This window comes from Enhydra lutris, unplaced genomic scaffold (assembly GCF_002288905.1).
Source record: "Enhydra lutris kenyoni isolate GAN:26980312 unplaced genomic scaffold, ASM228890v2 scaffoldscaffold26, whole genome shotgun sequence".
NCBI classification, from domain to species: Eukaryota; Metazoa; Chordata; class Mammalia; order Carnivora; family Mustelidae; genus Enhydra; species Enhydra lutris.
The window spans coordinates 13,379,352-13,394,168 of record NW_019154110.1 but is presented as its reverse complement, the minus strand read 5'-3'; the positions used below and the strand labels follow the sequence as shown (position 1 = coordinate 13,394,168).

Below are 14,817 nucleotides of genomic sequence, written 5' to 3'. Positions count from 1 at the left end.
CAACATGGTGTGATTAGCTTTGGTATTAGGTAGCTAATAATATAGGTAGCTCCTAACTACTTCTATAATAATATAGGTAGCTCCTAACTACTTCTCAGCTACTAGAAAACTTTGAATTGTCTGTTCTGTAGGGATTTAAGTGAATGCTCATTTATTGAACCGATTACTAGATTAATTAGTATTCTTATTGAGCTTTTTGAGCAACCAGTTTTTACTTGGGGCTATACAATATAAGTTATTTTTAAATTGAGGTATAATTGACATGATGTTTCTTTAATTGCTTAAGTATTTTTCAGTTCTATCATTCTCAGAGGTACATCTATGCTTAATTTCAGTTATTTGTCTCTTTAAGGTCTCTTTTATTTTCTGGGATCCATTGTTAACTTTAGTCAGGACCCAGATGTGCACTTTAAGTATATTCAGGCAGCTTGCAAGACTGGGCAGATCAAAGAAGTAGAAAGAATCTGCAGAGAAAGCAACTGCTATGATCCTGAGCGAGTCAAGAATTTTCTCAAGGTAAGTGGTTTTGAGTAATGCACTTTCTGGCTGGATTGAAGATCAGTAGTTTTACATAGGTTTCATCATAGTTTTAAATATTTGTTTTCCCTGGTGCACCCAGGTGGCTCAGTTGGTTAAATGTCTGCCTTCAGCTCAGGTTATGATCTCTGTGTCCTTCGATGGAGGCCCATATTGGGATCCCTGCTCAGTGGGGAGTCTGCTCCTCCTCATCCCTATGCCTCTCTCCCCTACTCATGGGTGTGTGTGCTATCTCTCTCTCTCTCTCTCTCTGTCTGTCTGTGTCTGTTCTGTGTCTCAGATAAATAAATGTTTAAAAATACTGTTTCTCTTAACGGGAAATTCTTAACATTCTCAAATTACGTGCTAAATTACTTCTTCCATATTTAATACTCTGTGGTTTCCTTCGAAATAAGGGAAGTGGTAAGTAATACTTAAGAATGAACATTTCTTGGGGTGCCTGGATGGCTCAGTGGGTTAAGCCTCTGCCTTCACCTTGGGTCGTGACCTCAGGGTCCTGGGATTGAGCCTGTTATCTGGCTTTCTGCTCAGTAGGGAGCCTGCTTCCCCTTCTCTCTCTGCCTGCCTCTTTGCCTACTTATGATCTCTGAGTGTCAAATAAACAAATAAAATCTTAACAACAACAACAAAAAAGAATGAACATCTTTTTAAAAGAAGAAAAAAATAGCACTGTGTCAAAAGAATTTCTTTCACTTGAATTTTGGAAGAAAAATTTTGAAAAGTAGTTGGAGATTCTCAGTGTTTAGATTTTCAGGTATACTCCTCTTAAAGATTAAGGTCACTTTGCCCTTATGTCCTTGAGGAGCCTGTATTTACATGAAGGGTTTTGTTACCTTGTTATCTAAAGGACCTAGGTTTCTCTCTCATCGAAGTAGCTTTTTTCTAGAATCTCAATATTAATTGTGTGTAATTAATTAAACTGAAGGTAAGATCTAACAAAAAAAAAAAAAAACCCCAGCTTTTCGACACTAGTTATAGAAAAGTAAGAACTGCCTGTGTTGCAGTGAAGAATAATGGTTTAAAGATTTTTAGCTCATCAGAACATATGGGCAGTTAAATTTGTTTAATGTTTACTTTAGTTTTACTCTTATATCTACCAGTTATACAGTGAGGAAAATAAAGCTTTTAAAATTGGCAGTTGCCTATAAAAATAAAGTATAGAACACTTCGATTACCCCTTAAAAATATATTTTGCACTTAAATTTTATACAACATGGGTGTATGTGTATATATATGAAACAATTCCAGAGACTGTATATAAAGTTAAGTATTTTTTGTCTTTTGGAAGAATTTTGCATTGAAACTAAAACCAAAACAATTATTTTGTAATTCAGTATACTGAATCTAAAATACTGTACTAAATAACATAGATTATCTAAATCTATAGTTTTATTAGCTGCTGTCCCTTCTGAAGAATTATTGCTGGGCTCTAGATTAAACAGCTAAACTCTTAGTTACTAAGTATAGAAGTTGCCTTATATTTTAGATTAAAAGATAAATTTTCGCCAGTATGTATAGCTTTCTATGATGTCTTGGCCATCATGAGTATTCTGAGTAACCTGGCTAGTATGCTGTGTTCAAACCCGTCTTTCTGGTGCCAAAAAGCCTTCCAGATCAGGAAGATTTGATGCTTTATGCTTGACTAGAGTACCCAAGAAAACAATTCAGTTCCTCTTTTGAGTATCAGTACGGTTTCCTTTTTTTTTTTTTTTTTTTTTAATATTACCTGATTCTCACACTGATTCCTTTTTTGTTATTAAGCTCTCAACTGTTACGCTTCAGTTGTCATTGCTTTAGAACTGGGTTTGTATTTTTCTATTATTTATATGTAAAATGGTACTAAATTAACTATTTTCACTTAATTATGATCTTGAGCTTCAGAAATCCTCTGGATTTTAGCATGGTATAACCTTATGTTGCATAGCCCCTGAGATCTAATGAGAAGAGGACTCCCCTTCCACACATCACACTGTGAATCAGGTGTAAGTTTGATAGAGTAGGAAAATGGATGTTTTTTTTTGGGCTTTTAAACCAGTCAGCCCTGGTTCAAATTCTGTTTGTGTCATTAGCTATTGTTTGTTCATTTGGTATTTGTCTAGCTGTTACCTAAGGCAAATTGACTAGTATGCCTTAGCCTCAGTTTCTTCAGCCAGAAGCTGTGTTCATCTAGTCAAGTACCTTGTATGCCATAGGTGTTCAAGTGATAACTATTGTTAATAAACTGTGTTGGTGGACCTTGGAAATAAGGTAGAGTCAGCCAACATGTGATCATTTTCTATCAGGCAAGTTTTCCCTTTGTTTTTATTTTATTCCTGACTTTATGAAGGAATTTTATTTCCATCCGAAGTTAAAGGTAAACCTTGTGTCTTATCTTCAGCCTGAAATGGGAGCTCAGTACTTAGATATTACTATTGTATTCTACCTTGTACCGCAGTAGTAAGAATGAACATACTAGCCCTTCACTCACTTTCCTTATTGACCTGTATAATGCTACATCTCATCATCACAGTCCTTAAATTTCATTTTGGAGACACTAGCTGTATGATAATTGACTGGTGTGATATGTAAACTCTGAGAAGAAAAATACTCTGATCCTGAACATTCAAGTGCCATTTATGTGTTAGCCACCAGGAATACAGAGATTGGTAGATTATGACTTCTTCTTTGGAAGGCAGCTATGCTCACCACTATACCACCAACACCGATTGATGATGACTTCTTCTTTAAAGTAGCCTGTGACAGGATGAAATGTTGTCATTAGCATCATTTGGCTCATGCATTCACCCTGTGGAACTATAGCTCTCTGTAGAAAGCATGGAACTGTTCTTCAGACCCATGATCTGCTTTCTGTTACCTTTGATCTTATTTCTTTTATCATTTTTCTTTTCTGGTTGTACTTAAACCACACTGGCCTGCTTGCTATTCCTAGAACTCCCTGAACCGTCTCCTGCCCCAGGACATTGCTTGTGCCCTTTTCTACTTTTTTCTCAAATCTTCATGACAAGAATTCCTTGCCTTTATTCAGATTTCTGATGAAATGTTAAGAGCAAGGATGTCTCAGATTACCGTGTTTAGGATAAAACCTACCTTCCGTCTTCACCTCATCCATGTCCTGCTTTATTTTTCTTTAAAACACTTAACATTACAAGACCTTCCCTTTTTCCACCAGAACATGGTTCCCTGAGAGAATGCTTTACCTTATTCCTTGCTATATCTTAGTGCATAAGAACAGTGTCCAGTATATAGATAATAAATATGATTTAAGTGAATAACTTAATATTTAAGAAAACCTCTGAACGTGTTTATATAATTTCAGTTTTGTTCTTTAAAATGTTTAACCATAGTAGCTAGTGGGTTAACCTTTTTAGGAAATAATTTAAACTATTAATAGCATTTTTCCCATATGTGAAATCATGTGCAAATTTAGGCAGTCAAGAAAATACACTAGTTTTTAATCTACTTTTCTAATCTTAAATTTTCTTCAGAAATACAGTATAGTTGTTTTAACCAGCAGAATTCTTAAAGACCCATGCATGAGACTAAAACGCCTAGGTAATCTTACATTACTGTTAAGTGTATTTTCTAAGTGGTAAAATAAAGTATATAATATTTTATGTGGATATTAAAGAGGAAAAAGAAGATTAGTGTGTTGATCCACTGACTTTCTGATGTTTATTTAGTAGGAAAAACTTGGCCAACTGAAATCTTACAGATAGGTAGATCAACATTTTTTCTAGAAATTACTGTAGCTGTTAGTACAGAGTTTCCATGGTGCTAAATAATACATGCTTTAGACTTTCCTTAATGGCAAAAATCTGCAGCTGGACTTCCACTTCAGATTTACAGCCATTTTGATTTTTTATTTGGATTTTCTCCTGACTCCCATAGTTAGTTTGGTGTTCTCTGAACATTTCATAGGCTATTCTTCAAATTATTTATAATTGGATGAGTGATATGCACTAAACTTACGAACCATTTTATTTTAACATTGCAAATAATGTTCTCAGTGGCTGTCATTGGGGAAAGTCCTGTTCTGCTTAGTTGTACTTCCTTATTAGACTGACATAGAGGAATCACTTATTGAGGAATGTTTCACTGTGTGTAAATGAATTCCTGATGGAAACTATTGTTTTTTGTGCTGTACCTTATGTCTGTGGAATTTAACAGGACATGTATCAGGTAAATGCCCAGTACAGGTCTTACCAACCTGTCTGTAACATCTGTGTCAATCTATAAGTAGGATTATAGCTTGGTATTTGTAATGATAAAAACAATTGGTAATTTAAAGATGTCTTTTCCTTATGTGCTTGTTTTTTTCTCTCTCTCTCTCTCTTTTTTTTTTTCTATAACCATCATGCTGCTCCTTTAGACTTTATTGTAATAGAGGCGGGCCATGTAGATTGGAATTTGGGAGGGGTAAAAAGTCATTAGTTTGAAACAACTATGAACCATTTATGTCGTCATTTTTATAATGTGACTGTAGTTCTTACTTAATTCAACTCCAAACTCACTTGCAATGTTACTATTAATGAAAGTCCTACTGTGATTATTTTATATCCTAAAATGCCACTGGTGGCTCACAAATCTGTTACTTTTTTTGATAAAGGGTATATGTGGAAAGGACTTGTATTTTGCTATGAATCTAAGTCTAGCTTACTAAAAATTTAGTGGAATTACGAAAAATTTAGTGGAACACCAGCTACTGGGGCATTTCTTTCTTTGACAGAAGAACCAAGTTTAGGTGAGCCTCTTCTGCCAGTGTAGAATAGATTCTCATATTTTACATAGATTTGATAGTAAGTCTTCTTTTTGTTCTTTTTTCAGGAAGCAAAGCTAACAGATCAGTTACCACTTATCATTGTATGTGATCGATTTGACTTTGTCCATGATTTGGTGCTCTATTTATATAGAAATAATCTTCAAAAGTATATAGAGATATATGTACAGAAGGTAAGTAATACTTAAAAAATACCTTACCTTAAATTCTACTTCTCACACTCTGGAAATCTTCATATCCTTTTGAAACTCTGCACAAAATGGGAGTAGCCTGCTACAGTGCCTGGCAACTTTTTTTCTTTCCTCGTTCAGAATCTTTATTTGGATTAGAATTTTACCTTCATATTAAGCATAAAACAGAACAGACTGGTGTAGTTGAAGAAGTTGGGTGACCTACACACTAGTTACTTGATAACCCAACCCCTGAGGTAGAGGCCATAGACTCTAGAGCAGTTTTAAAAACCGTCTTAAACATAGATATTTGAAACCTTACCTTCTAACTTGAGAAATGGAAAAGCAGTTTTGCTGTAATGGAGGTCTTTTAATTAGTCTTTCATATACATCCTGTAGCTTCTTTGGATTTAGAGTAATGCTGAGGTAATTAACCAACCCCTTTCCTCCTTTTTCTGTCTACTTATAAGTTTAGACTCTTGGTTTATTACTGAACTTTAAAATTGAGCTTAAAAGAGGGAAATAAGAGTTCCGTTTTTTTAAAAAACTCCCTTTTTGTTTTGCTTGTTAGTGACATAATGGCATTTTTTTTTTAACCATAGGTGAATCCAAGTCGACTTCCTGTGGTTATTGGAGGATTGCTTGATGTTGATTGCTCTGAAGATGTCATTAAAAATTTAATTCTTGTTGTAAGAGGTCAATTCTCTACTGATGAGCTTGTTGCTGAGGTTGAAAAAAGAAACAGGTATAGTACCATTTTAACCTACATAAATGTGATAAATTAGTAGTCTCTCTTAATAGGCTAATGGATTAAAAAATACAGACTCTCATTTGTCTAAAAGCTGTTTGATAAAACTGGATCATAATTCCCTGGAGACACCTAATTTAGAAGTGACAAGCTAGCTATATTGCTGAAAAAAAAAAATCTGTTTTCTGAAACATTACAGTTTTGTTATAGATATTATTTACATGTTTATAATTACAGCTATGGTTTGGCTATGTTTCTAATGTAAACTATGTAAAAGGCCTCTTTTTAGTTAGGTATGACACCACTGTTTTAGTAACTAATTCTTTAATTAATTTATGTCAGGTATAATGAGAGAAAAGAATTGTGTATAACTGTGGGTTAAACTGATTTTTAATTTGAACCTTAATGTGATAATATGAATTCTGAATTTCCAGTAGAGGAGAATATAGTATAAGTGCTTCTAGTATTTATTATACCATGAAGTCTTTTTTTTTAAGCTGGGAAATTTTTTTTTTTTTTTAAGATTTTATTTATTTATTTGAGGGAGAATAAGTGAGAGAGAGCATGAGAGAGGAGAAGGTCAGAGGGAGAAGCAGACTCCCCAAGGAGCTGGGAGCCCGATGCGGGACTCAATCCTGGAAATCCGGGATCATGACCTGAGCTGAAGGCAGTTGCTCAACCAACTGAGCCACCTAGGCGCCCTAGCTGGGAAATTTTGATGAACTGGTTTAGAAAGTGTTACTGTAGTAAATGAGGTTGGTGGATTGGTTTAACTGTGGGAAGTTACTCTGACTATGAGAAGACAACAAGAAAACCTATGTGGTTTAATTTTAACCTGAGTTGGTATAGGTATCCTTGAAATGGTATTCTAGAATTTGTATTTGAATATTTCAAACAGGAAAATTCTGTATTCAAAGACAATGGAAATACAGAATATAATACTGATTTTAAAAACTTGAGCCTGGTCTGAACTGATTATAGGTCGTAATAATTTAACATTTAGAAAGAGGTTTTAGTTGCATCTTAAATCTAATACCTGAAAACCATCTTGTTTGTATATTCTAAGCAAACAGCCAGAAAAATTTAGAAAATTTTGTTTTTAAGTTACAAATTACATTGTGATAAACTAGATTCACATCTGAGTCACTAGTTTAGATATGCCTTAGCTAATACTTATTTTTTCAGTTGCCAGGCATATCTGCTTGTGTTGCACTTGCTTATAGGACCATGATTTTTTTGCCTTAATACAAATTTGTGTCATTACCCTAATGGGAGTGAGTTCATAACAACTATACGAGTTTGGTAGCCAAAATATGGCCTGCTATTTTTCCTGTGGGTGCTTTTATTTTTATTATTATTTTTTTAAAGTTTGTTTGTTTAAGTAACCTTCTCACCCAGCGTGGGGCTTGAACTCATGACCTGAGATCAAGAGTTGGAGGTTCTACCAACTGAGCCAGCCAAGCACCGCCTCTAGGTGCTTTTAATAATTAAACCATCGTCAAAAGAGTATTGGGTCATCAGAACCACTGAAACATAAGCTATAGCTTAGTGAAACCATGCTCCTTGGTGGAGTGGTCATATGACTGCTAGAATTATTAAACCCAGAGCTTCTAAAGCCACCAGATTTTGTTCACATTGTGTATTTAGGGTACTTCCCCCTTTGGCTGTAGGTAAGGTCTGTTCATTGTGTTAAAACTGTAAGGAACTGGGCACCTGGGTGGCTCAGTCGTTAGGCGTCTGCCTTCAGCTCAGGTCCTGATCCCAGGGTCTTGGGTTTGAGCCCAGGATCCGGCTCCCTGCTCTGCAGGAAGCCTACTTCTCCCTCTTCCACTCACCCTGCTTGTGTTCCTGCTCTCACTATCTCTCAGTCAAATAAATAAATAAAATCTTTAAAAAACTTACAAGGGGGGGGCGCCTGGGTGGCTCAGTGGGTTAAAGCCTCTGCCTACAGCTCAGGTCATGATACCAGGGTCCTGGGGTCCAGCCCCACATCGGGCTCGCTGCTCAGCGGGGAGCCTGCTTCCTCTTCTCTCTGCCTACTTGTGATCTCCATCTGTCAAATAAATAAAATCTTTAAAAAGAAAAATTATAAGGAACATTAGATAATCTGGCCTGTTTTTTTGTATGACATTCCCATCTTACTTCCGAACAAAATTTATCTGAAGTCTAGGTATTTTGGCCAGTATTTAAAAAAAAAAAAAAAAAAGTATGAATCTATAATCTCTTTTTTCTATATCCTATCTAAATAATGTAGCAGATAGGTCTGGGAGATTCTGAAGAGAGTCTTCTATACCTTTTGTATAATCTTGGGCAAATCATTTAGCTGTCTCTGAATCTTAATTTACCAATTTGTAAATTGTTGAGAATTCAACAATTAATAGTAAGTTGTTGAGAATTCAAAATATATATATATGGGAGAGCATGTTATATACCGTAAGGTATTTCTGTAGTTAGCATTGTCAAGAGTTGTCTGTTTTTAAATAATATATCATGTGTGGTTTTGTGTGTGTATGTGGTTTTTTTGTTTTGTTTTGAAATACTAGATTGAAACTGCTTCTGCCTTGGCTAGAGGCCAGAATTCATGAGGGCTGTGAGGAGCCTGCTACTCACAATGCATTAGCCAAAATCTACATAGACAGTAATAACAACCCAGAGAGATTTCTTCGTGAAAATCCTTATTATGACAGTCGCGTTGTTGGAAAGTATTGTGAGAAGAGAGATCCACATCTGGCCTGTGTTGCTTATGAACGTGGCCAGTGTGATCTGGAACTTATTAATGTGAGTACTGTTAGCTAAATGTTTACAGAGAGAAGGCTGCATTTTTAAATGCCTGTTGTATAATGTTAAATTAGTGAATTTTGAGTTTTATGGTGGCTTTAGGTGATATAGAGCATTCCTTATAGTTGTGTGCTTTTTAAAAAAGCTTTATTTGCCAATAATTGTGAATTTAAAGGGGCCAAAATAGTAAATTAAGTCTATATTCACCTACTAACATTTTAACCCCAGTAGTTATATCACCTGTGTTCTCATACACTGTCTCATACATAAACACACATACACACCATACATATATGTGTATATATATATGTACATATGAGAATATGGTACATACTTCCTCAGTGTGTATTTTCTAAGACTAAGGGTATTCTGTTTTCATGACCACACTGTAGATAGGAACTTTAGTCATCTTGATACTGACAGAATAATTTTAAAATCTGTCTTATTCTAGTTTTGTCATTGCCCCAATAATGTCTTTGTAGCATATACTGAATTTTAATAAAAACTTGGTTGTGACCTATTCAGGTTTATATGTAAAAGTGATGGATTAAAAAAAAAAAGAAACATTAACAGGGTATAAATCATAAGAAAGAACCTTTAAAACTAAAGTTAGTCTATAGAAATTCTTTACTTTTTATTTTGAAACTAACCTTTAGTATCTTATTTAGGTTTGTAATGAGAATTCCCTCTTCAAAAGTCTTTCCCGCTATTTGGTACGCCGAAAGGATCCAGAATTATGGGGTAGTGTGCTGCTGGAAAGCAATCCTTATAGGAGACCCCTAATTGACCAGGTAAAATTGACAAATGTGTTTAAGGCTTATCTTTTTAACTATGAATAAAACCTTTCCGGGGTGCCTGGGTGGCTCAGTGCGTTAAAGGCTCTGCCTTCGGCTCGGGTCGTGATCCCAGGGTCCTGGGATCGAGCCCCACATCGGGCTCTCTGATCCGTGGGGAGCCTGCTTCCTCCTCTCTCTCTGCCTGCCTCTCTGCCTACTTGTGATCTCTGTCTGTCAAATAAATAAATAAAATAACTTAAAAAAACAAAAACAAAAAAACCTTTCCTGTCATCATACCCATATGTACTCAAATAGATCATATTTAACTATGATAGAAGGTAGTAAAAAGTAGAAAATAAAATTATACTAACATATATATTGCACACACATCATAAAAATGTTTTTTAGAACCCTAAAAATTGAAGGTTCTTAATGGTTTTTAAATTCTTTTGATAGAAGTACAAATATAGAAGAGAATAAATTGAAGGTTATTTATTTTTTGTTCCTGTCCTAGGAAGCATGTCTAAGGAAAATTCCCATTTTGGATACAAAGCTTCCTGGGAGCCATACAATTAGCCAAAAATAGAGGAATTACTGAGTCAGTATTGCCACATCTATGTAGTTGAATTCATATTTAGCCATTAAAGTGATAATGAGGAGTGGTTATTACAGATAATATTTTAATCAGGGAAAAAGAAGTTACGTAATTAGGGTGGTTTTTCTAGAGACTGGAAGTACACATGATGTGGGTATACGTGGATTTGTGTAGAAAGACCTTTGTGTGATGAGTTTAAAGGTATTTTTCCTCCTTCATTCTTATTTCAAGTTTTCTGCTGAGATGCCACCTTATTCTTATCAGATAATGTCTTCAGTAACCACCTGGATTTTCAGTACTTTAACTCCCTAAATAAACAAATATATATATATGTATATATATGCACATACATACACATACACACACACACACACACATACATATGTATGTGTATCTCTCTCTCTCTCTCTCTGTATACTTTGTAGGTTGTACAGACAGCCTTGTCTGAGACTCAGGACCCTGAAGAAGTGTCAGTAACTGTCAAGGCTTTTATGACTGCAGACCTTCCTAATGAACTCATTGAACTGCTGGAGAAAATTGTCCTTGATAACTCTGTATTCAGTGAACACAGGTATGCTCTAAGAAGGGTCCATTGGCTGTTAATATTCAGTCTTAAATTACGGCCTATCACTTTTGCGAAGAAGAAAAAGACAAAGCTTAGAGAATGTTGTTTGAATTCTGACTCTTCTAATAGCCTCCTCTTCTCACCCTGCCTCTGAGACAAAAAACTCTTCATAGCCACAATGTTTATTCTTTATGACTAATAAGATCTTGAAATAATGCAGTTTTTTTTTCTTGAAAGGAATCTGCAAAACCTCCTCATCCTCACTGCAATCAAGGCTGACCGTACACGTGTTATGGAGTATATTAATCGCCTGGATAATTATGATGCCCCAGATATTGCCAATATTGCCATCTGCAATGAGCTGTTTGAAGAAGCATTTGCCATTTTCCGGAAATTTGATGTCAATACTTCAGCAGTTCAGGTAGATCTTCAGATTGCCTAAGTTGATTCAATGTATACATTATACTGTTAGACTCAGCATAATTGATTGCTTTGGCATAGAAAAGCAATAAAATCCTAACTGTTTATTATATGTGCTGCCGAAGCAAGCACAATCCTGACTGTTTAAATGTAATTGCTATGTGGCAAGATTCATTCTACTACAATCCATATTCAAAAATTGTTTGCTTAGGTCTTGATTGAACATATTGGAAATTTGGATCGGGCATATGAGTTTGCTGAACGCTGCAATGAACCTGCAGTCTGGAGTCAGCTTGCAAAAGCCCAGTTGCAGAAAGGAATGGTGAAAGAAGCCATTGATTCATATATTAAAGCAGATGATCCTTCATCCTACATGGAAGTTGTTCAAGCTGCCAATACTAGTGGTATGACTTCTTACTTTTATGTGTTTGTGACCTCAGAAAATATACCTAAGCTATGATTAAGCTAGGCATTAAGATACTGGTCTATTCTGCGGATGTGAGGGCGATCTGGCTGCGACATCTGTCACCCCATTGATCGCCAGGGTTGATTCGGCTGATCTGGATGGCTAGGCGGGTGTCCCCTTCCTCCCTCACCGCTCCATGTGCGTCCCTCCTGAAGCTGCGTGCTCGGTCGAAGAGGACAACCTTTCCCGATAGAGGAGAGGACCGTTCTTGGTCAAGGGTATACGAGTAGCTGCACTCCCCTGCTGGAACCTCCAAACAAGCTCTCAAGATACTGGTCTATTCTGAATTTATATAGGAATGAGATACTTCATGGTTACTTGTGAAGAAATTTAGCACCCATCTTAGTCCACATATAGAAGGGCTGCATTTTGTGAACTTACAAAGGTCCACAGGGAATATTTTCTGTTTTCAAGTCTCAGAATTCTTTTTAAGATTTTATTTATTCGAAAGAGATAGCTAGAGGGAGCACAAGCGGAGGTGGAGGGGAGCAGGGGGAGGGAGAAGCAGGCTCCCCGCTGAGCAGGGATTCCAATGCAGAAATCCCTGGGATCATGACTTGTGCCAAAGGCAGATGCTTAACTGACTGAGCCACCTAGGCACCCCTGAAATCTCATAAAAATTTTTTTTTTAATTTTTTAATTTTTTTATTAACATATAATGTATTATTAGCCCCAGGGGTACAGGTCTGTGAATCGCCAGGTTTACACACTTCACAGCACTCACCATAGCACATACCTTCCCCAATGTCCATAACCCCACCTCCCTCTCCCTACCCCCCTTCCCCCCGGCAACCCTCAGTTTGTTTTGTGAGATTAAGAGTCTCTTATGGTTTGTCTCCCTCCTGATCCCATCTTGTTTCATTTATTCTTTTCCTACCCGCCAAATCCCTCATGTTGCCTCTCAACTTCCTCAAATTAGGGAGATCATATGATAATTGTCTTTCTCTGATTGACTTACTCGCTAAGCATAATACCCTCTAGTTTCATCCACGTTGTCGCAAATGGCAAGATTTCATTTCTTTTGATGGCTGCATAGTATTCCATCGTGTGTGTGTGTGTGTGTGTGTGTGTGTACACACACCACATCTTTATCCATTCATCTGTTGATCGACATCTAAGTTCTTTCCATAGTTTGGCTATTGTGGACATTGCTGCTGTAAACATTCGGGTACATGTGCCCCTTTGGATCACTACATTTGTATCTTTAGGGTAAATACCCAGTAGTGCGATTGCTGGGTCATAGCGTAGCTCTATTTTCAACTTTTTGAGGAACCTCCATGCTATTTTCCAGAGTGGTTGCACCAGCTTGCATTCCTACCAACAGTGTAGGAGGGTTCCTCTTTCTCTGCGTCCTCTCCAGCATCTCTCATTTCCTGACTTGTGAATTTTAGCCATTCTGACTGGTGTGAGGTGGTATCTCATTGTGGCTTTGGAATTTTGGTTTACTCATAAAATTTTGATTGATTTCTAATCTGACAACTTTAAGGAAAAGGGGAATTCAGGTATTCATTTGGTCAGTGATAATACAGAAATGTAATAAAAGTTTTGCCATTTTAGATACTTCTCATCATTTACATTTATTATTCTCTATTGTTTCCTTAGAAAGGAAATTAATAATTCTTGTTTATTTGAGTGAAAAGGTAAATGTTAAGATGTTAGTGTTTGGACTTACTTTCTTCTTTACACCTAGGAAACTGGGAAGAACTAGTGAAGTACTTGCAGATGGCCCGTAAGAAGGCTCGTGAGTCCTATGTGGAGACAGAATTGATATTTGCCCTGGCTAAAACAAATCGCCTTGCAGAGTTAGAAGAATTCATCAATGGGCCAAATAATGCTCATATCCAACAAGTGGGTTTCCTGTTCACATTTTTTTCAGAGTATAAAAATAAGCTGTTAATAGTATCTAACCTATCACAACTAATGATTTCCAAGAAAAAAATGTTTCTCAGTATTAAATTGAGTTATGACTTTGGAAGGAGGATCGAGTTTACACTTACTGAAAATGAATTGTATTTGTTTCAGGTTGGTGACCGTTGTTATGATGAAAAGATGTATGATGCTGCTAAACTATTGTACAATAATGTTTCCAATTTTGGACGCTTGGCATCTACCCTGGTTCATCTGGGTGAATATCAGGCAGCTGTTGATGGAGCTAGGAAAGCTAACAGTACTCGAACATGGAAAGAGGTAATCTTAACACCAGTTCGAAGAATTAAGATTCTTGGAAATCTCTTTAAACTGATTAATTGAATTAACCAGCCATGTTTATATTTGAGTCTACATAATTGAAATTTTTGTTATAGGTCTGCTTCGCCTGTGTAGATGGCAAGGAGTTTCGTCTTGCTCAGATGTGTGGGCTTCATATAGTAGTACATGCAGATGAATTGGAGGAACTTATCAACTACTATCAGGTAATGAACAGGGGTCTTTTATTAATTGAGAGCTCTTGCTGCAGATGGTCTTATCTTTAATTGTGTATTTCCCTTATTCAGGATCGAGGCTACTTTGAAGAACTGATAACCATGTTGGAAGCAGCGCTGGGACTTGAGCGAGCTCATATGGGAATGTTTACCGAATTAGCTATTCTATATTCTAAATTTAAGCCACAGAAAATGAGGGAGCACCTGGAGCTGTTCTGGTCCAGAGTGAATATTCCTAAGGTAACGCAGCCTTTTAACATTGTGAGGTGGCTCGATAGCTGTAATTAAAACTTTAAAACATCTTTCCTTTTTTAGGCTTTAGCTAGAATTACAGACTCCTATCTAAAGCATTTAAGTCTTTTCTTACGTAGGTGCTGAGAGCTGCAGAACAAGCTCATCTTTGGGCAGAACTGGTGTTTTTGTATGACAAGTACGAAGAATATGATAATGCCATAATTACTATGATGAACCATCCAACTGATGCATGGAAGGAAGGGCAGTTCAAAGATATCATTACCAAGGTGTGTAGCTTCTTCAGAAGATAGAAGTTTTGAAAGGAGAAAGC

General features: G+C 36.4%; 1 protein-coding gene across 2 annotated transcripts in view; it reads left to right on the top strand.

Moving 5' to 3' along the window:
• Nucleotides 1–14,817, top strand: part of LOC111151260 (clathrin heavy chain) — a 65,016-nt gene that overhangs the window by 38,901 nt on the left and 11,298 nt on the right. For both annotated transcript variants that reach the window (XM_022509134.1, XM_022509133.1), the window contains exons 14-26: nt 353–516; nt 5,362–5,487; nt 6,087–6,229; nt 8,776–9,010; nt 9,679–9,801; nt 10,807–10,952; nt 11,184–11,367; nt 11,578–11,770; nt 13,523–13,680; nt 13,855–14,019; nt 14,136–14,243; nt 14,325–14,492; nt 14,624–14,773. In XM_022509134.1, coding sequence (XP_022364842.1) covers nt 353–516; nt 5,362–5,487; nt 6,087–6,229; nt 8,776–9,010; nt 9,679–9,801; nt 10,807–10,952; nt 11,184–11,367; nt 11,578–11,770; nt 13,523–13,680; nt 13,855–14,019; nt 14,136–14,243; nt 14,325–14,492; nt 14,624–14,773 — 2,063 coding nt within the window. The remainder of the gene's footprint in view (nt 1–352; nt 517–5,361; nt 5,488–6,086; nt 6,230–8,775; nt 9,011–9,678; nt 9,802–10,806; nt 10,953–11,183; nt 11,368–11,577; nt 11,771–13,522; nt 13,681–13,854; nt 14,020–14,135; nt 14,244–14,324; nt 14,493–14,623; nt 14,774–14,817) is intronic.